The sequence below is a fragment of the Heptranchias perlo genome, chromosome 11, assembly GCF_035084215.1.
Source record: "Heptranchias perlo isolate sHepPer1 chromosome 11, sHepPer1.hap1, whole genome shotgun sequence".
NCBI lineage: Eukaryota > Metazoa > Chordata > Chondrichthyes > Hexanchiformes > Hexanchidae > Heptranchias > Heptranchias perlo.
In genome coordinates this window covers 16,792,193-16,817,600 of record NC_090335.1, presented here as the reverse complement: position 1 = coordinate 16,817,600, position 25,408 = coordinate 16,792,193, and the positions used below count along the sequence as shown (strand labels likewise).

The 25,408-nt window shown below is 47.5% G+C and overlaps 1 protein-coding gene across 1 annotated transcript; it reads left to right on the top strand.

Moving 5' to 3' along the window:
- Positions 1-1,949: 1,949 nt before the first annotated feature.
- On the top strand, positions 1,950-22,146 carry LOC137327543 (uncharacterized protein C13orf42). The gene is made up of 3 exons (XM_067993445.1): positions 1,950-2,363; positions 10,822-10,969; positions 21,902-22,146. The coding sequence occupies exons 1-3, from the start codon at positions 1,950-1,952 to the stop codon at positions 22,144-22,146; spliced, it is 807 nt and encodes a 268-aa protein (XP_067849546.1).
- The last annotated feature ends 3,262 nt before the right edge of the window (positions 22,147-25,408 follow it).

The following is a 25,408-nucleotide window of genomic DNA, read 5'->3' as shown; positions in this document are numbered from 1 at the left end:
TAGTCAGTAAAATGTTTATAATAAAGAAACGATTATTAACACTGTAGCACAGAGGAACAGGAGTAGGCTATTCAGCCCCTCAAGCGTTTTCTGCCATTCTATTAGATCATGGTTGATCTGTACCTCATCTCAATTTACCTGCCTTTGCTGCATATCCCTTGATGTTCTTACCTAATAAAAATCTATCGATCTCAGTCTTGAAAATTTCAATAGGCCCGCTGTATCCCATACACTAAATGCAAACGGTTATATTTCAGATCATATGGACTACTTTTTAGTGGTGGCATTGATAAAAAGCATTGGGAGCAAGCTTTAATTATAATTCTTTCAAGAAAAGCGGGTGGGATGTATAACCGGCTGCCATTCCGCTACTGCCAGCTTTTCCATTTTTTGTCGGCAGTGCCATCTTACAAATGAGATGTTAAACTAATGAGATGTTTGCCCCCTCGGGTGGATGTAAAAGATCCCATAGCACCATTCAAAGAAGAGCAGGGGAGTTCTCCGCAGTGACCTGGCCAATATTCATCCCTCAACCAAAACCACAACAAATATATTATCTGGTTACTCATCTCATTGCTGTTTGTGGGACCTTGCTGTGCGCAAATCGGCTGCTGCATTTGCCTACAAAACAACAGTAACTCCATTTCAAAATTACTTCATTGGTCGCGAAGCGCTTTAGGAGGTCCTGAGGACGTGAAAGACGCTATAGAAATGCAAGTTCTTCCTTTCTTTCATTCTCATTTGTTAAGATGTCAAGTGGGAAGTGTGACCTTGTGTTAAAAACTCCCTTTGTGATGACCCCCCACCCCCCCCCACAATTGTACATGAATTTCTCTTGAGTGGCCCTTAATAAAACCCCACCCTACATGCTCAAAACAACCTGGGCTACAATCCAATCATCTGTTTCTAGAGTGGTAGGACTCCTGAGGAAAGTGCTAAACACAGACAGTAACATTCAGTTACTGTTTTCTACTTTTTTATATAACATTTATGAAATAAATGAAACCCAGCTCCTTTAGTTCCTGGACTGTACATTGAGAAACAGACAGGCCGACAAGCGTAGTAACTTTATCCGACCCCATTCATGATTTAACACTGCCCCAGCTCCTTTGGAACGATCAGTGCTGACGTCACCAACACATGCTTACATCTTATTTCTTTTCAGAATAGGTGCAAAAAGTATAAAGCTTGAAGTTTTTAAAAAAACATATTTGATCCCAGCATACATGAAGCAACGTGCCAACTCTCGTATCTTTAAAATAAGAGGATTGTTAATTAATAGCTGTCTGTGTTGGGGTCTGGTCTCCTCGGCACCCGGCTCTCTCTCCACTTTTCCTAATTGATACTATTTGGATTAATGATATTTGACTGGGCGACTCTGATAAAAGCTTTTGTCTGCAAACGGACAGGGAGACACTTGAGCCCAAATGCTCGTGTGACGGAGAAGGAGATGCTATCGGATTGCAGCCCTTCAGCTTGTGTTACTGGAGAGTCAGCTGTCCTTTGGCACTCTGCTGTCTTCTACATCTATCCTCACACATGTCGATCCGAGTGTCTCGCCAGCAGCGACTGTTGACCAGTTACCACCGTTTAAATACTGGGCCGCTTCGAGCTCTGTCACTCTGGATGTCCTTTCAGCACCTTGGTCAGTGCCCGGCCTTCCAGTAAGCAATAATAGTCAAACCTTTCTGATCATTAAGGGATTAAGTTGTAAGAATGATTCTTGAATCTGGGATGATGTTATAACCAACCATCCATCATATACATTGGCATCTTAAAAGAAGCCACTTTCTTCACAGCCCTGTGGAAATGATAAGCCCATCGATGCAAGCACACCACCAAATAATACTCAGCTTCTCCCTCTGAAGATGGCATTGCTTATCGACCATTGACACTTCACAGGGAGGTGGTTTGTTGACTCGGGTACATTGGGACACTCAAGCAGGACCATGATGAAGAAACTGAACTCGATGTTTCGCCCACACACTGAGAGAAAACTGGGTGAGGCTGGTGGAAATAAAGAATGGCAAAGAGAAGATTCCGGCATCAGGTTGGTCCGCAGCACTTCTCTCTATCTGATAGGGGAAAATTACCAAAACCTCGGCAGTTCTTTGAAACGGAGCAAGAGCGCGGTGAGTGTGGACTCCTCCATCTACAACATCAAGGCTGAAGACAGGGTCTGGATGTTCTCGAGGACACAAGACTGCCTGCAGTACCTACAAGATCTGATAGTTCTGCGCCAACAATACCGGCCTGTCAGCAACCCCAACAAGGCTTCGGAGAAGAGGCCAGACCCATCGTCTGCATCAACAAAGCCGTCCAAATCTGGCAAGAAAGCTTTGCCTCCAAAGCACATCTCCAAAGTAAGTATTTAACATTCCTTCTTACTGAACAAGGATTAGATTTCTAATAATCCACTAAAACCTATCCAGGCTGTTTACAGTTATAATAATGGATAATAAACTAAATGAGACAGATGGCAAGGAGGAAGCCTTGCCATTTTTGCCATTTTTATGTCTATATGAATATTAGGTAATCTATATAAAGGAGGTTGTAAAAGATCCCAGGGCACTATATGAAGAAGAGCAGGGGAGTTCTTCCCGGTGTTCTGGCCAATATTTATCCCTCAACCAAAGTCACTAAAACAGATGATCCAATCATTGCTGCTTGTGGGACCTTTCTGTGCACAAATTGGCTGCCACTTTTCCTACATTACAAAAGTGCCTAAAAAGCACTTCATTGACTTTGGGACAACTTGAGGTCATGAAAGGCGCTATATAAATGCAAGTCTTTCTTTACTTAACTGGAAATGCTGTTAAGAGAGTCAGATGTGTTTAAAAATGTATTGAAATTTGTCTTCTGGGAATCGAGCCTGCAGGTACCAAAAATTAGAACTTTCATTGGTTAGGTTTGTCCTATAAAATGTATCAGGATTAAGTCATCGCTACATGGCATTGCCATTTCAATCCATTAATGATGGGAATACTACACACTGACACCGTGAGTTTCAAAGTAAGCGTTACCAAATTAAGTTATCTTGAGACTTCCAACTGAGACAAGTGGGTATTTGGAGTGAAAACATGCTCTAGGTCACTGCTAATATTGGTCCAGTTATACGAACAAACGAGAAAGGATAGGAAAAGACCAGCTGGTCCATTGAGCCTGCTCTATCCATCATCAAACCCATCACCCCACCTCCCCCCTACAATCAGGCAATCTCCTGGGAGAGGCAAAAAAAAAACCCAGGAAGAAACCTTCCACCAATTTGGGAAAAAAACTCTGTGAAATTTCTCTCCGATCCCCACAGGCAATCAAACAAGCTCCAGGGGATCAGTGTGACTGATATCATGAATCAACCCATCTAATTTTTATAACTGAAAGGAACTCATCCAACTTCCTAATGAATGCTTGCAGCAAAACTGTACTGATCGACAGAAGTCGACAGTTCTTTGTGCAAAGAACGATCAGATTTGAGAATGAAAGAAACACTGATAAATGGCACTAAATAATAGGCACAAGGTTCAGAATCCCCATGTACTGTAACTAATATGAACAGTACATACAGGTTATTTTGTCTGCAAAGAAAAAAAAACAGAGGAACAGGTGCAGGCCATTCAGCCTCTCGAGCCCGTTCTGCCATTCAGTTAGATCATGGCTGATCTGTGCCTCAACTCCATTCACCTGCCTTTGCTCCGTATCCCTCAATATCCTTATTTGTAATTCCATACATCAGGGTAGATATTCCAATGAAATCTGCCTGATTTCAGCCAGACCAGGAGCAGTCAGTCTGCCTGGAAGCTGTTCTACTGGCTCCCTGTAAGCTAATGCCACTTCTGGAATGTTCTGCTGGCAGTGACAGTGGCCGTTGAATATGCTCGGCCATATTTGGGCAGATCTGATCAGTAGCGACAATATAGAACGTATTTCCAATATTTCCACCATAGCTACTCTGGATGCGAGGGATGTCGGTATTTTACAGTGCTGGGGGCAGGAGGGATTGCAAAATTTCATGAGAAAAGCTGACCCCTCTTCAGCTACTCCAAAGGCAGCCAGCTTGAGACTTGCATTTATATAGCGCCTTTCATGACCTCAGGATGTCCCAAAGCACTTCACAGCCAGTTAATTATTTTTTAAAGTTTAGACAATGTTGTAATGTAGGAAAAGCAACAGCCAATTTGCACACAGCGAGGTCCCACAAATAGTAATGTGATAAAGGCCAGATAATCTGTTTTAGTTAATGTTCGTTGAGGGATAAATATTGGCCTGGACATCGGGCAGAATTCCCCTGCTCTTCTTCGAACAGTGCCATAGGATTTTTACGTCCACTGAGAGGGCAGATGGGGCCTTGGTTTAAAGTCTCATCTGAAAGACAGCATCTTCAACAGTGCAGCATTCCCTCAGGACTGCACTGGAGTGTCAAGCTAGATTTTGTGTTCAAGTCTCTGGAGTGAGACTTGAACCCACAACCTTCTGACTCAGAGGTGAGAGAGCTACCACAAACATCAAGCTATTAACACAAAGCCACTGTGGCTTCTCTGTCAGGCCAAGTGAGCGGGAAGAGGGGCTGGAGTGAGAAGAGGCCAAAAAGGTAAGTGGTTTTCCTTTTTTTTATTACTTTCTTTATGGGGCCAGGAAGAGCAGGACCGGTCCTCCAGGCCACACAAGGATAGTTTAGGCCTATCTTGCCGAAGGGATCTCCTTCCGCCTGCTCTTCCACCGACCACAAGGCCCTCGTGAACCGCCTCTCAACTACCTACCTGAGTGCCGGGGATCGTCCCTTCGGTTTCCCTGGTGACGGCCTCCTACCGCCCAACATTCCACTCCCGCTCACTGGCAACTTGCCATCGTCCCGCCGGCTTCATGCGGCAGACTGACGGGAACCACCCAGGTAAAAGGAGAGAGTAATACAGACACGGGGAGACAACAGACCTCTTCTGAAGTGATCCATACCCAGTCACTCCGATACCGGCACATGGGGGTCGATTTTACAATGGTGGCGGGTTGGCAGCGGGGGAGTGAAGGTGCCCGTGGCAAACCCAAATAAGCAAAACTTACCGTTTCCGACATGTTGATTGCTGATGATTAATGTCCTCTCCAGGTTTCGCGCCCGGCAGCCAGCCTGATTGACAGGCTGGCCGCCGTCAGGAGCTGCAACGCGGGGGCGGGGGGGGGGGGGGGGGTGGGGGGTGAGAGAAAGAGAGAGAGCCAGACATCATCTGGTGCTGGAACGGAAGACCAGGGGTGGTGAGAGGGGAAGATCCGGGGGGAGAATGGAAGATCGGGGTGGGGGGGTGGAAGATCGCGGGGAGAGGGGAAGATCGGGGGGAGAGGGGAAGATCGGGGGAGAGGGGAAGATCGGGGGGGGGGAGGGTGGAAGATCGGGGGGAGAGGGGAAGATCGGGGGGAGAGGGGAAGATCGGGGGAGAGGGGAAGATGGGGGAGAGGGGAAGATCGGGGGGAGAGGGGAAAATCGGGGGGAGAATGGAAGATCGGGGGAGAGGGGAAGATGGGGGAGAGGGGAAGATCGGGGGGAGAGGGGAAGATCGGGGGGGGGAGGGTGGAAGATCGGGGGGAGAGGGGAAGATCGGGGTGGGGGGGTGGAAGATTGGGGGGAGAGTGGAAGATCGGGGGGGGAGGGTGGAAGATCGGGGGGGAGAGGGGAAGATCGGGGGGAGAGGGGAAGATCGGGGGGGAGGGTGGAAGATCGGGGGGAGAGGGGAAGATCGGGGGAGGGTGGAAGATCGGGGGAGAGGGGAAGATCGGGGGGGGGTGGAAGATCGGGGGGGAGGGTGGAAGATCGGGGGGAGAGTGGAAGATCGGGGGGCGAGGGTGGAAGATCGGGGGGTAGAGGGGAAGATGGGGGAGAGGGGAAGATGGGGGAGAGGGGAAGATCGGGAGAGAGGGGAAGATCGGGAGAGAGGGGAAGATCGGGGGGAGAGGGGAAGATCGGGGGGGAGAGTGGAAGATCGGGGGGAGAGAGGAAAATCGGGGGGGAGAGGGGAAGATCGGGGGAGAGGGGAAGATGGGGGAGAGTGGAAGATCGGGGGGGGAGAGGGGAAGATCGGGGGAGAGGGGAAGATGGGGGAGAGGGGAAAATCGGGGGGAGAGGGGAAGATCGGGGGGAGAGGGGAAGATCGGGGGGAGAGGGGAAGATCGGGGGAGAAAGGGGAAGATCGGGGGGAGAGGGGAAGATCGGGGGAGAGAGGGGAAGATCGGGGGGGAGAGGGGAAGATCGGGGGGAGAGAGGGGAAGATCGGGGGAGAGGGGAAGATGGGGAGAACATCGGGGAGGGTGAAGAGGGGGACATGGGGGGGGGGTGAAGAGGGGTAGAATGGAGAGGGAAACATCAGACATCGGAGCAGGGTGCAAAGGTAGGTTCATTTTGTGTTTTAACTTCCTTCTATGGTGTTTTATTTAATTTATTTAGTTTCTTGTTCGCTGATCCGGCCCTTCACGTCTGGTTTCACCAGGCTTGAATCAGAAGTGGTGGACAAGCCACCCAGGTAAGTTAAAAATCGTTAGAATCACTTCCTCTGTCACAGGTAAAATGCCTTCAGTACCTCAGTGAGGTATATTTGGCTCTTTAACTGTCACCCCGCCGGTTTTAATTGCCGGTGGGACTTTGGTTTTCGGGTCACCCGCGCGCACACAGGTGGGTCCCTGGGAAACTCGGAAGTCGGCGGGTTGGAGCCGGCTTCCGAACCCGAACGGGATTTCCGCGATTCTCAGACCCCCCCCCACCCCCAACACACCCGCAATTGCCTCCTAAAATTGAGCCCATGAGCTGAACTCTCCCCCAACCCAGTCAACAACAATTTGCATTTATCCAGTGTCCTTAATGTAGTAAAATGTCCCAAGGAGCTTCACAGGATTGTAATCAAACAAAATTTGACACCGAGCCACTTAAGGAGATATTAGGACAGGTGACCAAAAGCTTGGTCAGAGAGGTAAGTTTTAAGGAGCGACTTAAAGGAGGAGAGAGAGGAGAAGAGGAAAAGGTTTAGGGAGGGAATTCCAGAGCTCAGGGCCGAGTCAGCTGCCCATGCCCATGCCCTTATGGCCCATGAAGGACAAACTATCCATAAGCAGCACCTGGGGAACGAGTTTGACTTTGATAATACAGAATGCACCCTGTAAAGTGAGGGCACCCTTTGGCATCTAATGTCTGCACTAATGGGGCGAATATTCCCCACCATAGCTACTCGATATACTTCTCTTCATTGGTTATTCCTGGGATGCCTCTTTTTTCCCAGGTAAAGTTGCCATTTGCAACAAAGTTGTTAAAAATGTATTTAAAAAAGTTGATAAATTATCGGGTAGGCCCACTTGTAGGCTGTGAATTGTATCCTGTGGATCTTCATAATACATCTGTGATTAATCCTCTGCTATGAAATGAAATGAAGGTGTATTTATATAGCGCCTTCCAGGATGTCCCAAAGCAGTCAATGATACACTGTTAACGTGTAGGCAAATGGAGCAGCCAACCCAGGCACAACAAGGCCCCTCAAACAGCAATAAGGCAAATCACCAATTAATCTGTTTTGGTGGTGTTAGTAGAGGGATAAATATTGACCAGGACACCTCTCCCCCTCATTCTTAGAATAGCGCCATGGGCTCTTTTACATCCACCTGAGAGGGCAGACGGGGCCTCGGTTAAACGCCTCATCCGAAAGACGGTGCCTCCGACAAGTGACTCAGAGGTGAGAGTGGACCCACTGAGCACAGGCTGTTCAGTAGATGAAGCGGATTTTTAATGGACATTCACAATACACAATGTCCATTATAGCATCTACAGACACAAAGGCCTAGAAATTGGATCGGGCCTAAGTCGGGTCACGATCCGGGTGCAACACATGCCGTGTGTGCCTAAAGAGGTCGGCAGCAGGGCCGCAGCAAATTGGTCAGCCAGCCTCATTGGTACAGTACCGGTGAGCTGTGGGCTCCATTCACAGCCCGAGAGGCAGCTTTCCTGTCGTGGGGGAGGCAGGGGGAAGGGGGAAGCTGGAAAAGCCGGTTGCGATGCTGGATGAGGGCATAAGGTAAGTTCAGGAGAGGGGCAGGTGATTAGGTGGGAGCGAGCGGTGACTGGCAGCGGCCTGCAGATTTAATGTGGAGCAGGGAGGAACACTCCTGTCTTCACATTCAGGTAAGTATGATTAACTTAAAATGTATCTTTTGGGGAGTAGCCTCCAGCGGTCCCTTTAAGTACCCACTGGTTCAGCTGCTGTCCGCCTGAGAAACTGACTGTGGCAGGTACGGTGCAAAGTACAGGCAGTTACAAGCCAATATCACAAAGACGTCTGAAGCTGGCTTCAGACCCCCGATTTGCACAGGCAACGGGCCTAATGCTCATTTCGAGAGGGTGCCCTGGATGACTACAGGGTGCCCTAACCAATATGGCGTGTTGCCCACTTTGGGTACGCCATATTGAGCCCTGCAATGCCCAATTTTTGCACGAGAAAACGGGCCATCGAATTTCTGGGCCAAAACCTTTTATTGATTGGTTAAATATCATGCAGATGTTAAAAAACAAAACTGCTTAGAAACTGTAACCAGATGTTTAATTTTAAGGGGTAATTTTGCAAGGCCTCACTCCCAGCCTGGAAGCACTCTAGAAGCAAATGCAGGTTGGAGATAGCTCAATAACACTACAGGGCCAATCCTGCTGCCCACATTAACATCCAGTTTCATCTTAAGTGGGTCATTTTTGACCTTTGAGAAGACTGATCAGTGGAGCGGTGGGTGACTGAGGGCGGGGAATGCAGTGGCTGGCTGCGGCCTGCGTAGCTTTAATGTGGAGCCGGGAAGGGGCATCCCTGCTCCTCCCAGCTCCACATTCAGGTAAGTCTATTTTATTAATGTTAGACCGCATGTAGATCATGGTTTTCCTGAGTGCAGCCAGTGTCAGCTACCCCAGGTCAAACCAATATTGCAGAGGGGGCCTCAAACAGGCACAGGCCCCTTATTTAAATATACAAAGAGTCTAACGCCTGTTTCAGGCTTGGGCCCTGGACGCCTGCACCAATACGGAGGGTGGCTCACTTACAGATCATAATGAGAGTGGGTTTCCTGCCCGCCATATTGGAGCCTTATGAGGCCAGTTAGTGTCTGAAAAATGGGCCTTGTACTGCCGAATTTCTTAGCCAGAGAGTGATAAGAATGCGGAACTTGCTAACATAAGAATTTTTTAAAAATTCATTGTCGGGATATAGGCGTCACTAGCAAGGCCAGCATTTATTGCCCATCACAAGTCACTAAAGGATATATAAAAATAAAATGGTCCTCAAGTCATTTATTTTGCTTCAAATAAGAAATGGGAAATAGTATGTTAAAAGTGATAAAGCTCTCCATCACCCCTGTACTCGCTGACCTACATTGGCTCCCGGTCCGGGAACGCCTCAATTTTAAAATTCTCATCTTTGTTTTTAAATCTCTCCTTGGCCTCACCCCTCCCTCTCTCTGTAACCCCCTCCAGCCCTACAACCCTCCTTGATCTCTGTGCTCCTCCAATTCTTGCCTCTTGCGTATCCCTGATTTTAATCACTCCGCCACTGGTGGCCTTGCCTTCAGCTGCTTAGGCCCTAAGCCCTGGAATTCGCTCCCTAAACCTCTCTGCCTCTCTACCACTCTCTTCTCCTTTAGGGCCCTCCTTAAAACCTACCTCTGTGACCAAGCAGTCACCTGCCCTAATATCTCATTATGTGGCTCGGTGTCAAATTTTGTTTGATAACACTCCTGTGAAGCGCCTTGGGACATTTTACTACGTTAAAGGCGCTATATAAATGTGGGTTGTTGTTGTTGTTGTTGTTGTTGTTGTTGTTGTTGTTGTTGTTGTGTGTTCAAATGTTTTGCACATGGCAGTGTTCACAGAGCTAAATGTCCATAGGGTGTGGGGAAGTGTCCAACATACCTGTATGAAGCAAGTTAATAGGTTGTTATTTTAGTAAATGGAATACTTGGGCCAATCAAAAATCACTCTGTTTTCACTATCTCTTTAAACAAAAATACTATCCATAAAAGTATCCCATTCACAAAAAATAATCAATAAACCACCAGCAACCATCATAAAAGCAATGAATCAAACCCCTGAATTTTTATTTTGCACTTCTTTGAATGGTCATGTTCGTTGTCCCACCCATCCCACTGTATATAGGTGTCAGCCATGGCTCAGTGGTAGCACTCTCACCTCTGAGTCAGGAGATTGTGCGTTGAAGTTCCATTCCGGAGACTGGAGCACGTAATCTAGGCTGACACTCCGGTGCAGTACTGAGGGAGAGCTGCGCTGTCAGAGGTGCTGTCCTTTGGATGAAACGTTAAACTGAGGCCCCGTCTGCCCTCTCGGGTGGACGTAAAAGATCCCACGATACTATTCAAAGAAGAGCAGGGGAGTTCTCCCCAGTGTCCTGGGCAATATTTATCTCTCAACCAACATCACTAAAATGGATTATCTGGTCATTATCTCATTGCTGTTTGTGGGACCTTGCTGTGTGCAAATTGGCTGCCGCATTTCCTACATTAAAACAGTGACTGCACTTCATAAGTACTTAATTGGCTGTGAAGTGCTTTGGAACGTCCTGAGGTTGTGAAAGGCGCTATATAAATGCAAGTCTTTCTTTCTTCCTTATTCCAAAATATTAAATTTATAATAAACGCACCAAACAATCACCAAATCTGAAAGATCTTATTCCCCTTTAGTAGCTCCATCCATTCCAGCCCTGTTCTAGCCATTATACACTTCCTGTATATAGATAGCACTTGTGTTAGCAAATTGTAATATTTTCCATACTTACATAAATAAAGCGTTTTTAAAAATTTTCACAGAAACCAAAGGATGAATCTAATCCTGCACCAGTATCATCAGAAGCAGAGACGCTGGAATATTTCGATTCAGTCATTGCAAGTTTTGATCGGGAGAACAAACCCAAAGTTCACGTGGCAGAGGACACGCACCTTGACGTGGATTTTGTCAGTAAGTTCGTCTTAAAGTATGAGGCTTCTGTTTTCCTTAGTAGAAAACAAAAGCTACGTTACTCTGCTACATAGCTCTGTTAATGTGAGGGTACCAAAGAGTGTCAGAGTCGTACAATAAGCTGAAACATCTAGATTTGAAAATTGACATCAAAGTATATCAAAGTGGTATTTTGGTAGGAAGAATAAGGAGGCCACCTACTCCTTGGAAAGTAAGAGTCTAAATGGGGTAGAGGAGCAAAGGGATCTGGGGGTACAGATTCACAAATCATTAAAAGTAGCGACACAAGCCATAAAAAAAAGCAAACAAAGCACTGGGGCTCATTTCTAGAGGGATAGAATTGAAAAGCTGAGAAGTTATGACCACACTTGGAGTACTGTGCACAGTTTTGGTCTCCATATTATAAAAAGAATATAGAGGCATTGGAGAAGGTGCAAAAAAGATTTACTAGGATGATACCAGAACTGAGAGGATATATCTATCAGGAAAGGCTGGGGCTCTTTTCTCTAGAAAAGAGAAGACTGAGGGGTGACCTGATAGAGGTCTTTAAGATTATGATTAAGCTTGATATGGTACACATAGGGAAAATTTTCCACTTGTGGGGGACTCTAAAACTAGGGGCCATAAATATAAGATTGTCACCAATAAATCCAATAAGGAACTCAGGAGAAATTTTTTTAGCCAGAGAGTGGTAAGAATGTGGAACTCACTACCACAAGGAGTAGTTAAGATATATTTGACGGAAAGCTGGATAAACACATGAGGGAGAAAGGAATAGATATCGATGAAATGGGGTGGGAGAGGCTCGTGTGGAACATAAACACCTGTTGGGCCGAATGGCCTGTTTCTGTGCTGTAAATTCCAGTTAATTCTATATAATGGTACTACAGTGCTCACACAGGAGAGTTCGATCCAAAAAATATTATTATACACTAAATTGGTTATAAACAATAAGACTACAATTTATTTAAGCAAAATTGAGTTGCTTACGAACACTGTCTGGACCCCTGAGATTTTAAAAAATATATCTTCTCCTGATCTGACTGTTGTTTATGTATTTGGAGGTTATCAAAATCAGGAGAGGTTTTGAGAAGATGAATAGTGACTGATTATTTCCACTGGTTGGTAAATCAGTTACGAGGGGGAGGAGACTCAGGTCTCAGACAAGACTGAGATCGAGAGATTTTTGTTGGGTAAGGGTATCAAGAGGTATGGAGCAAAGGCAGGTAAATGGGGTTAAGATACAGATTAGCTATGATCTAATTGAGTGGCAGAACAGGCTTGAGGGGCTGAACGGCCTGCTGCTGTTCCTATGTTTATCACTAGAAGCTTAATGGGGAAATGAGAAGAATTTGCTTTCACACAGAGCGTTATTAAAACAGGGAGTGCTTTACCACAAGTGGCTGATGAGACTACATCATACGGTGGAGTCTGCGGTCGGAAGAGCCTCAGTTGCTGTGGGTAGGCTGATGGGAGAAGCTCCTGATCCTGGATGCGAATATTCGGTCGCACGTATCGCACTAGAAGCCAGGTGAGGCATCATTCAGCTGTCAGCCGTAGCTCAGTGGTGGCACTCTTACCTCTGAGTCAGAAGATTGTGGGTTTAAATCTCACTCCAGAGACTTGAGCACATAATCTAGGCTGACACTCCAGTGCAGTACTGAGGGAGAGCTACACTGTCGGAGGTGCCGTCTTTCAGATGAGACGTTAAACCAAGGCCCATCTGCCCTCTCAGGTGGATGTAAAAGATCCCATGACACTATTCGAGGAAGAGCAGGGGAGTTCTCCCCGGTGTCCTGGCCAATATTTATCCCTCAACCAACATCACTAAAAACAGATGATCTGGTCATTATGTCATTGCTGTTTTTAGGACCTTGCTGTGGGAAAATTTGGCTACTGCATTTCATATACTATAATAGTGACTACACTTTAAAAGTACTTCATTGGCTGTAAAGCTCTTTGGGACATCCTGAGGTTGTGAAAAGTGCTATATAAATGCAAGTTCTTCTTCTTTCAAACCTACCTGGCAGATATGACGCCATTGCGGTCAGTTAGAGTTAATATTTCAAGATTTCAAGGTGGTCTTTAATGTGTTTTTACAACATTTCATCTGCCCACCTCTGTTGCGATATCCGGACTCCCGTAGTAGACGGCTTTGGGAATTCTATACTCAGGTGCGCGAAGGTTGACCAACCAACTGGACCTTTTTGATTGCGGCCACAATTCCAGTTATATTGCAGTGCTTGTGGGCAGCAGCGTTATAGGCCCCCTTGTCCTGCCACTTTATGCCCGCGATTTGACTCCAATCCATGACGTAAAGTGGTGAGGATAACAGCTCGGTCTATCGCGACTTTTGTTGGCAGATTCACCCCTCATTCCTACCAGAGACTCCGCTCGAGTTCACCAAAGGCGGAGCTAACCCTGCCAATCCGGTGAGCGAGGTCGTCATTGATTGTGACGTCTGCCAGAGAATGTTGGCGGCGTTACCAGAATTTTCCCGACATTTAAAAGTGATTAGTGTTTGAAAGTAGAAGAATTTAAAAGAATATAGGGAAAGGGATCAGAAGAGAAATTCTAGCTCCATCGCCAGTGTGACCCTGTCCCAAACACTGGGGACTGACACATTTGAATATGAGGGGTGGGAGTCCTGTGCCATTCATAGGGGTGCCCACCCAGTGGAAAAATTGGACTTTCACCATATAACTCCAATGGGGAATGCCACTGGCAAGTCGGAATGATGACCAGAGGCTCTCTGAAGGGCCGAATGAAGCTTTACCCTGGGAAAATCGTCATCCATGTCCTTGTTAGGGTTGCCAAGCCTCCAGGATTGCCATGGTTCTCCAGGAATTGAAGATTAATCTCCTGGAAACTCTTTGAATAACCCAGAAGAAAACTCATAGGGGCATTAAAAAAAAGTGCTTTCTTTATTTTCTTTGATCACTTTCTTTTCTTAGTTATAACGGCATTAGAGATAGTAAAGAAAGGCTGTTTGACTGGGTGGGACAGTTGGAGGCCAGAGGTCATGTGATGAAGCCTCCAGGAATATGGCCAACCAGAGGTTGTATCTCTAGTCCTTGTGCTCCTCCATCTTTACCTGGGTCCTGACTGCGGTGAGCAAAGGGAGCGACCTTGTCATTCTGGTGGGGCCCATTTGCAGCCCAGAACAGCACCTACATAGGCCGGTTCTCATCTGGGCTAATCAGAGACATACATGGTGGTGGTCGTTCCTGGTGCATTCCAGGAACAATCAGAGAAACATCCCAATATCGCTGCTGCGACTTAATTGGACGTAAAGAGGATCCGTGGGGTTCTACCCCAAATCCCTTGGGCTGTCTGCCAGGCCTGTCCTGTACTTAGAGCCCTCCCTGAAAGCTTGAGTTGAAGAGTTAGCCTCGGTGCAGATATGTTGAGTCGAACCTGTGCTGTAACCTCTAATGCCAGTTAAAAGTAGTTCCAAAGGCCCACTGAAAATTATGAGAGGCATTATTGATACCCCCATTTACTGGTGACCTCCCCCAATTCCCCCATTTACTGGTGACCTCCCCCAATTCCCCCATTTACTGGAGCCCTCCCCCAATTCCCCCATTTACTGGTGCCCTCCCCCAATTCCCCCATTTACTGGTACCCTCCCCCAATTCCCCCATTTACTGGTACCCTCCCCCAATTCCCCCATTTACTGGTACCCTCCCCCAATTACCCCATTTACTGGTGACCTCCCCCAATTCCCCCATTTACTGGTGCCCTCCCCCAATTCCCCTATTTACTGGTGCCCTCCCCCAATTCCCCCATTTACTGGTGCCCTCCCCCAATTCCCCCATTTACTGGTGCCCTCCCCCAATTCCCCCATTTACTGGTACCCTCCCCCAATTCCCCCATTTACTGGTACCCTCCCCCAATTCCCCCATTTACTGGTACCCTCCCACAATTACCCCATTTACTGGTACCCTCCCCCAATTACCCCATTTACTGGTGCCCTCCCCCCCACTTTCCCCCATTTATTGGTGCCCTCCCCCAATTCCCCCATTTACTGGTGCCCTCTCCCAATTCCCCCATTTACTGGTGCCCTCCCCCAATTACCCCATTTACTGGTGCCCTCCCCCCCACTTTCCCCCATTTATTGGTGCCCTCCCCCAATTCCCCCATTTACTGGTGCCCTCTCCCAATTCCCCCATTTACTGGTGCCCTCTCCCAATTCCCCCATTTACTGGTGCCCTCCCCCAATTCCCCCATTTACTGGTGCCCTCTCCCAATTCCCCTATTTACTGGTGCCCTCTCCCAATTTCCCCATTTACTGGTGCCCTCCCCCAATTCCCCTATTTACTGGTACCCTCCCCCAATTCCCCCATTTACTGATGCCCTCCCCCAATTCCCCCATTTACTGGTGCCCTCCCCCAATTCCCCTGTTTACTGGTGCCCTCCCCCAATTCCCGCATTTACTGGTGCCCTCCCCCAATTCCCCTATTTACTGGTGCCCTCCCCCAATTTCCCCATTTATTGGTGCCCTCCCCCAATTCCCCTATTTACTGGTGCCCTCCCCCAATTCCCCCATTTATTGGTGCCCTCTCCCAATTACCCCATTTATTGGTGCCCTCCCCCAATTCCCCCATTTACTGGTGCCCTCTCCCAATTCCCCCATTTATTGGTGCCCTCCCCCAATTCCCCTATTTACTGGTGCCCTCCCCCAATTCCCCCATTTATTGGTGCCCTCTCCCAATTTCCCCATTTATTGGTGCCCTCCCCCAATTCCCCCATTTACTGGTGCCCTCCCCCAATTCCCCTATTTACTGGTGCCCTCCCCCAATTCCCCCATTTACTGATGCCCTCCCCCAATTCCCCCATTTACTGGTGCCCTCCCCCAATTCCCCTGTTTACTGGTGCCCTCCCCCAATTCCCGCATTTACTGGTGCCCTCCCCCAATTCCCCTATTTACTGGTGCCCTCCCCCAATTTCCCCATTTATTGGTGCCCTCCCCCAATTCCCCTATTTACTGGTGCCCTCCCCCAATTCCCCCATTTATTGGTGCCCTCTCCCAATTACCCCATTTATTGGTGCCCTCCCCCAATTCCCCCATTTACTGGTGCCCTCTCCCAATTCCCCCATTTATTGGTGCCCTCCCCCAATTCCCCCATTTACTGGTGCCCTCCCCCAATTCCCCCATTTATTGGTGCCCTCTCCCAATTTCCCCATTTATTGGTGCCCTCCCCCAATTCCCCCATTTACTGGTGCCCTCCCCCAATTCTCCCATTTATTGGTGCCCTCCCCCAATTCCCCCATTTATTGGTGCCCTCCCCCAATTCCCCCATTTATTGGTGCCCTCTCCCAATTCCCCCATTTATTGGTGCCCTCCCCCAATTCCCCCATTTGCTGGTGCCCTCCCCCAATTCCCCTATTTACTGGTGCCCTCCCCCAATTTCCCCATTTATTGGTGCCCTCTCCCAATTCCCCTATTTACTGGTGCCCTCCCCCAATTACCCCATTTACTGATGCCCTCCCCCAATTCCCCCATTTGCTGGTGCCCTCCCCCAATTCCCCTATTTACTGGTGCCCTCCCCCAATTTCCCCATTTATTGGTGCCCTCTCCCAATTCCCCCATTTATTGGTGCCCTCTCCCAATTCCCCTATTTACTGGTGCCCTCCCCCAATTCCCCCATTTACTAGTGCCCTCTCCCAATTCCTCCATTTATTGGTGCCCTCTCCCAATTCCCCTATTTACTGGTGCCCTCCCCCAATTCCCCCATTTACTGGTACCCTCCCCCAATTCCCCCATTTACTGATGCCCTCTCCCAATTCCCCCATTTACTGGTGCCCTCTCACAATTCCCCCATTTACTGGTGCCCTCCCCCAATTCCCCCATTTACTGATGCCCTCCCCCAATTCCCCCATTTACTGATGCCCTCCCCCAATTCCCCCATTTACTGGTACCCTCTCCCAATTCCCCCATTTACTGATGCCCTCTCCCAACTCCCCCATTTACTGGTGCCCTCTCCCAAATCCCCCATTTACTGGTGCCCTCCCCCAATTCCCCCATTTACTGATGCCCTCCCCCAATTCCCCCATTTACTGATGCCCTCCCCCAATTCCCCCATTTACTGATGCCCTCCCCCAATTCCCCCATTTACTGATGTCCTCCCCCAATTCCCCCATTTACTGGTACCCTCCCCCAATTCCCCCATTTACTGATGCCCTCTCCCAATTCCCCCATTTACTGGTGCCCTCTCCCAATTCCCCCATTTACTGGTGCCCTCCCCCAATTCCCCCATTTACTGATGCCCTCCCCCAATTCCCCCATTTACTGATGCCCTCCCCCAATTCCCCCATTTACTGATGCCCTCCCCCAATTCCCCCATTTACTGATGTCCTCCCCCAATTCCCCCATTTACTGGTGCCCTCTCCCAATTCCCCTATTTACTGGTGCCCTCTCCCAATTCCCCCATTTATTGGTGCCCTCTCCCAATTACCCCATTTACTGGTGCCCTCCCCCAATTCCCCCATTTACTGGTGCCCTCCCCCAATTCCCCCATTTACCGGTGCCCTCCCCCAATTCCCCCATTTACTGGTGCCCTCCCCCAATTCCCCCATTTACTGGTGCCCTCTCCCAATTCCCCTGTTTACCGGTGCCCTCTCCCAATTACCCCATTTGCTGGTGCCCTCCCCCAATTCCCCCATTTACTGGTGCCCTCTCCCAATTCCCCCATTTACTGGTGCCCTCCCCCAATTCCCCCATTTATTGGTGCCCTCCCCCAATTCCCCCATTTACTGGTGCCCTCCCCCAATTCCCCCATTTATTGGTGCCCTCCCCCAATTCCCCCATTTATTGGTGCCCTCCCCCAATTCCCCCATTTACTGGTGCCCTCTCCCAATTCCCCCATTTATTGGTGCCCTCCCCCAATTCCCCCATTTACTGGTGCCCTCCCCCAATTCCCCCATTTATTGGTGCCCTCCCCCAATTCCCCCATTTATTGGTGCCCTCTCCCAATTCCCCTATTTACTGGTGCCCTCCCCCAATTCCCCCATTTATTGGTGCCCTCCCCCAATTCCCCCATTTACTGGTGCCCTCCCCCAATCCCCATATTTACTGGTGCCCTCCCCCAATTCCCCCATTTATTGGTGCCCTCCCCCAATTCCCCTATTTACTGGTGCCCTCCCCCAATTCCCCCATTTATTGGTGCCCTCCCCCAATTCCCCCATTTACTGGTGCCCTCCCCCAATCCCCATATTTACTGGTGCCCTCCCCCAATTCCCCCATTTATTGGTGCCCTCCCCCAATTCCCCTATTTACTGGTACCCTCCCCCAATTCCCCCATTTATTGGTGCCCTCCCCCAATTCCCCCATTTACTGGTGCCCTCTCCCAATTCCCCCATTTACTGGTGCCCTCCCCCAATTCCCCTATTTACTGGTGCCCTCCCCCAATTCCCCCATTTACTGGTGCCCTCCCCCAATTCCCCCATTTATTGGTGCCCTCTCCCAATTCCCCCATTTACTGGTGCCCTCCCCCAATTCCCCCATTTATTGGTGCCCTCCCCCAATTCCCCCATTTACTGGTGCCCTCCCCCAATTCCCCTATTTACTGGTGCCCTCTCCCAATTCCCCCATTTACTGGTGCCCTCTCCTAATTCCCCATTTATTGGTGCCCTCTCCCAATTCCCCCATTTACTGGTGCCCTCCCCCAATTCCCCCATTTATTGGTGCCCTCCCCCAATTCCCCCATTTTCTGGTGCCCTCCCCCAATTCCCCTATTTACTGGTGCCCTCTCCCAATTCCCCCATTTACTGGTGCCCTCCCCCAATTCCCCCATTTACTGGTGCCCTCCCCCAATTCCCCCATTTATTGGTGCCCTCCCCCAATTCCCCCATTTACTGGTGCCCTCCCCCAATTCCCCTATTTACTGGTGCCCTCTCCCAATTCCCCCATTTACTGGTGCCCTCTCCCAATTCCCCTATTTACTGGTGCCCTCCCCCAATTCCACCATTTACTGGTGCCCTCCCCCAATTCCCCCATTTATTGGTGCCCTCCCCCAATTCCCCCATTTACTGGTGCCCTCCCCCAATTCCCCTATTTACTGGTGCCCTCTCCCAATTCCCCCATTTACTGGTGCCCTCCCCCAATTCCCCTATTTACTGGTGCCCTCTCCTAATTCCCCATTTACCGGTGCCCTCCTCCATTTCCCCCAAAATACCTATCATGACCTCAGGATGTACCAAAGTGTAGTCACTGTTGTAATGTAGGAAATGCAGCAGCCAATTTGCACACAGCAAGGTTCCACAAACAGCAATGTGATAATGACCAAATTATCCGTTTTAGTGATGTTGGTTGAGGGATAAATATTGGCCAGGACATCGGGGAGAACTCCCCTGCTTTTCTTCGAATTCGTGTCATGGGATCTTTTCCATCCACCTGAGAGGGCCGAATGGGAGAAGAGGCGGCAGCGGCCCTCAGGGGTGCTGTGGCACTTTGGCGGTCAGGATGAGCCAGAATATTTAACCGGGTCTTCCCGACTGCCACGTGGTTATCCGGGGGATGTTAAATGTGCTGTCGTTGTGGCATCAGCTGCTTCGGTGATGATGTCTCGGTGCTGCCATGCTCGCCACCTATGACTGCACCCTGTGCACGCACGCTGGCTGAAATGCCATGGCAAGTGGTCTGACTGGGCCAGCCCAGCGCACTGTGTTTACAGGAAGACCAGTTGCTGTGAATGAGATAGGTTGCAGAGCAGTGCAGCTCGCTCGCAGGCTATGATATAAAGGTCACCTTCGGTCACCTGCTGACTCTTTCACTTGGGAGTGGCGTGTGTTGGGCAATAGAGAGCAGGTAACAGTAATTGAACAAATGTTGCATAGAATTACATAGAATGTACAGCGCAGAAACAGGCCATTCGGCCCAATGGGTCCATGCCGGTGTTTGTGCTCCATATAAGCCTCTTCTCATCCTTCTTCATCTAACCCCATCCACATATCCTTCTGTTCCTTTCTCCCTCTTGTGTTTATCTAGCTTCCCCTTAAATGCATCTCTGCTATTCACCTCAACTACTCCTCGTAGTTGTGAGTTCCACATTCTAAACACTCTCTGGGTAAAGAGATTTTTCCTGAATTTCCTATTGGATTTATTAGTGACTCTTATATTTATGGCCTTTAGTTCTGGTCTCCCCTGCAAGTGGAAACATCTTCTCTAAGTCCACCCTATCAAACCTTTCATAATGTTAAAGATCTCTATCAGGCCACCCCTCAGTCTTCACTTTTCAATCTTTTTTGTACCTTTTCCAGTGGCTCTATATTCTTTTTATAATATGGAGACCAGAACTGTGCACAATATTCCAAGTGTGGTCCAACCAAGGTTCTATACAAGTTTAACATAACTTCCTGCTTTTCAATTCTATCCCTCTAGATATGAACCCCAGTGCTTTGTTTGCTTTTTTAATGGCCTTATTAACCTACAGTTAGTGATTTGTCCATCTGTACCCCCAGATCCCTCTGCTCCTCTACCCCATTTAGACTCTTATTTTCCAAGCAGTATGTGGCCTCCTTATTCTTCCCACCAAAATGCACCACCTCACACTTGTCTATATTGAAATTCATTTGCCATTCTACAAGTTTATTATTGTCTTCCTGTATTTTGTCGCAGTCCTCCTCAGTATTAACTATACCTCCCAATTTGGTGTTGTCTGCAAATTTTGAAATTGTACTTCCCATTCCTGAGTCCAAATCGTTTATATAAATGGTGAACAACAGTGGTCCCAGCACCCATGCTTGTGGAACACCACATCCCACCTTTTGGCAGTCTTAGTAACTACCTTTAACCCCTACTCTCTGCTTTCTGTTTCGTAGCCAGCTTGCTCTCCATTCTGCTACTTGTCCCCTGACTCCACATGCTCTGACCTTAATAATAAGTCCACAATGCAGTACCTTATCGAAGGTCTTTTGAAAATCCAAGTATATTACATCTACCGCATAACTCTTGTCTACCCTTTCTGTTACTTCTTCAAAGAATTCAATAAGGTTGGCCAAGCATGATCTTCCCTTTTGAAATCCGTGCTGACTATTCTTTATTATATCTTCAGTTTCTAGATGTTTTTCTATTGCATCTTTGAGTAAGGATTCCCTTATCTTTCCTACCACCGGCGTTACGCTAACTGGTAATAATGCTTCTGCTATCTCATTCCTAACTTCTTTTAATATGCATGGATGCAATCCATCTGTTCCAGGGCTTTTATCCTCTAAGTTTGATTAGTTTATCAATTATCTCCCCCTTTCTATCTTAAATATCTTTATATCTTTTTTGATCTACTCTTCTAATATCAGGCCCACCATGTTAGTCTCCCTGGTAAATACTGAGCAAAGTAATTCTTTAATATTTCTGCCATTTTGCTGTCATTACCTGTGAGTTTATCGTGTATACCCCCTAATGGCCCGATCACTATCCTGATTTTTCTTTTGTTATTTATGTTTCTGTGGAATATTTTATTATTTCTTTTTATACTCCTAGATAATTAAATTTCATATCAGGTGTTTAAGATGGTTAAAAGGATTTGATAGGGTAGATAGAGAGAAACTATTTCCTCTGATGGGGGAGTCCAGAACAAGGGGGCATAACCTTAAAATTAGAGCTCGGCTGTTCAGGTGATGTCAGGAAGCTTCACACAAAGGGTAGTGGAAATCTGGAAAACTCTCTCCCAAAAAGCTGTTGAGGCCGGGGATCAATTGAGAATTTCAAAACTGAAATCGATAGATTTTTCTTAGGCAAGGGTATTAAGGGATATGGAACTAAAGCGGGTAAATGGAGTTAAGATACACATCAGCCATGATCTAAATGAATGGCGGAGCAGGCTCGAGGGGCTGAATGGCCTATTCCTGTTCTTATGTTCCTAATGTAGCAGACAATAGCAGGTATGTTGCTGACAAATCAATGTACTTCTCTTTCTATCTCTTTGTGTCAAGTTGCCACTAGCACCAGCGAACACAGTTTGCATTCGAACTGGATCCTTAAATCACCCAGAAGATACTCCATTGATGTGGCGCATTTGGCAAAGACAGAACTTCTGCCCCGACGACACAGTGACGGCATGCGAATGAGCTTCAAGAGGTTCGAACGACGCCCGATGTACCTCCCCAAATTGGTCGAGAGTCCAATTCATACGTTGAGATTCAGGCCGAAAGTGCGTAATGAAGATGATGAGTTTTAGGTCACTGCAGTGTGTCAGACGATGAGTTTTAGGTCACTGCAGTGTGTCAGACGGTGAGTTTTAGGTCACTGCAGTGTGTCAGACGATGAGTTTTAGGTCACTGCAGTGTGTCAGACGGTGAGTTTTAGGTCACTGCAGTGTGTCAGACGATGAGTTTTAGGTCACTGCAGTGTGTCAGACGATGAGTTTTAGGTCACTGCAGTGTGTCAGACGATGAGTTTTAGGTCACTGCAGTGTGTCAGATGCTTCGACACTTGGAGCTTGACTTTAATGCTTCCAAATTCTTTGTTTAACATCACAAATTCCTTCTGCAACCAAATCTTCCAACCGTTGACATTTGGACGAGTCCTTGTCAATATTTTGTTACCAGTATTTTTCTACATCTGATAGAATGTTTTTTGTATTTGTACAATCTTTCCAATTTTAATTGTTTTCTTGGAGAATGGGAAAACCCTCACTGTGACTGGCAAGCCTCAATCCTGAGCAGTGCCCGGGCGACGGGAGCCAGGTTCGTGCCAGGGGAATGTGGCGCGAACTTCTATTTGTTTCTTCCCGCAGGTCGATGCATTTTACCATCACTCAGCATCTCACCCAATGGTGAGACTGTGTCAGTTTTCAACTTAAAGTAAGTTGGAGCATACTCACCGTTCCTGTTAGAAACCATGGGACTCAATGGATCAATTGGATGGGGTTTGTTAAACAGAATGCAAATAATATTTGGACTGGATGACAAAGAGCTTCTCCTCACTACCATCCACTGCAGTCAGAGAGATACTGGTACATCTCACAGATTTACAAGTCCAAGGTGAAAATATCATCTGGTGTGGTGAAAATATCATCTGGTGTGGTGAAAATATCATCTGGCATCAAGCCAACATCAAACTCAACCCAGATGGAGAAATCATGTACAAAATAATAAAGTGATCATGATAGCTGCTGCCCACCCCCCCCCCCCACCTCCCAGAACTGGTTCCACCTCCTGCTGCAACCCCCGAGCTCCCTCTCCCCATGGAACAGTCCTGGTGCTGTGACTTCTCCAGCCCTATTCCTCAGGACTGATCTATCTGACTGTTCTACCTCCATCCCGTGGAGATGAAGTACTCTGTTACAGTAAAGTTTCCCAACTGGGAACTAGCCAGTGAAATACTGTCCAGTTTCATTGAAAGAAATTGAAATCAACTAATCGTTCTAACTGGGACTCAGCCTCATACCTCCTTGTGCAGCTGTAGGGTGTGGGAGTGTCACGTGTCATTTATTGCCAATCCCAAGTACAACTGAGTGGCTTGCTAGGCCATTTCTGAGGGCAGCGAAGAATCAACCATGTTGGTGTAGGACTGGAGTCACATACAACCCAGACTGTGTAAGGACGGCAGGTGAACCAGATGAGTTTTCACAACAATCTGACAGATTCACGGTCACTTTTGCTGATTTCAGCTTTTTACTTCCAGATTTTGTAAAAAAAATGAATTCAAATTCTCAAACTGCCAGGGTAGGATTTGAACTTACGTTCTACTGGATTATTAGTCCAGGCCTCTGGATCACTCGTCCTGTAACGTAACCACTGCACTACTGTATCCCTAATACACCTATACATTATTATTCTCTTTTACAGGAAGAATGGAACTGCAGTGCACAACACATTCCATGTTGAACGCTGAGTGTTTTATCAGCGAAATGAAATGTCTTTACGTTGCCATTTTTTAAAATCCAAAGATTTACCAGAGACCATGAAGTCTGAGCAGGAGTGCGGTTATAATGTAATTTGTTTGTACCTAATATGGCAGTCCAGTGGTAAATAGTCTCAACTCCCTTTGGAATAGGAAAGATCATCCAATAAATTCTCATTGTTTTTTAAAGCTGTGGCTCAGCGTGTAGCTGTCTTGCCTCTGAGTTAGTGAAGGTTTGGGTTCAAGTCCCACTCCAGAGACTTGAGCACAAAATCTAGTCTGACACTTCAGTGCAGTACTGAGGGAGTGCTACACTGTCGGAGGTGCTGTCTTTTGGATGAGACATTAAACCCTCTGCCCTCTCAGGTGGGTATAAAAGATCACATGGCACTATTTCAAAGAAGAGCAGAGTGTCCTCGGTGTCCTGGCTAATATTTATCCCTCAACCAACATCACTAAAACAGATGATCTGGTCATTATCACATTGCTGTTTGTGGGATCTTGCTGTGTGCAAATTGGCTCCTACGTTTTCCTACATTACAACAGTGACTACTCTTCAAAGAAGTACTTCATTGGCTGTAAAAGGCTTTGGGACGTTCTGAGTTTGCGAAAGACACGATATAAATGCAAGTCTTTCTTCCTTTAAAGACATGAACTACTGGAGTCCCAATAAAAACGGTCCATTTTTCACTGGAGGAAATAGTAAGGACGTATTGATTCTCTTCAGACAAAACATGAAAACTGATCATGTTGAATCTGTTTTTTGACTTTTGATGGGTGGGGGGGGGGGGGGGGGTGATATTTTGAAAGGTCCGTCCCAAGTGCAGTGGATCTTCTGGGCACAGTGAGTGGACAATTGTGTGGGTCTGAGTGCGTGACGGAAAGAGCCCGACCAGGTTCTCCTTCCATTTAAATTAGGGCGGGTTCATTTAGAGCTGTGCATTCCGGCCTCCCCAGTTCTCCGATATAAATTGCACCCAGGTGAGCTGGCGCACTGGATACTGACCCAGAGAATTCCCCCTTTACATTCCCTACAGCAAGGGTCCAGCATTGATGTCCATGTGCGTGTGTGTGCAGATGGATGGTGCAATTACTGAGTTCACTGGACCACATTACTCTGTCCATTTCTAATTTTAGTGCTTTTTTCACCTATTTTCACCTCATGTCTCCCTGTGCCATGCACCGATCCCAGCCTGAGAGGGCATCTGATGACCTGTGTCCATCACCGCTGACTCCTTGGGAGGGGGTCTCACTAATGTTACCGCTCACTATGGGTAAAACCACCTGACCCAAAGGCAGGGCCAAGATTGGGAACTTACGGTGTGGAGGATTGTGGGTAGGAATCCACTTCCTTTCATTCCTCGGCACAGTGTGCATCAGTAGTTACTGAAAAATAAATCAATAGAAAGAAAAGAGAACCAAAATATGGTGCTTTTATAAGATCGTAACAACATAAAAAAGTCAAGGATGAGAAAGGACCATTTCGAGCATCAAAAATCGCCAATACCCCAACTTAGCATCCAACTATCTGTTGATCGTTCCTCACACCTACCTTAGCTTGTAAATGTTCATCGTCCTTTGAGTAAGGAATTTTT

Bases quoted from the DNA above. Each gene is read 5' to 3' on its own strand.
- LOC137327543 (XM_067993445.1), top strand. From the start codon at position 1,950: ATGATGAAGAAACTGAACTCGATGTTTCGCCCACACACTGAGAGAAAA. The intron at 2,364-10,821 runs GTAAGTATTTAA...AAATTTTCACAG, and splicing joins CTCCAAAGCACATCTCCAAA to AAACCAAAGGATGAATCTAA. The intron at 10,970-21,901 runs GTAAGTTCGTCT...CTTTGTGTCAAG, and splicing joins CCTTGACGTGGATTTTGTCA to TTGCCACTAGCACCAGCGAA.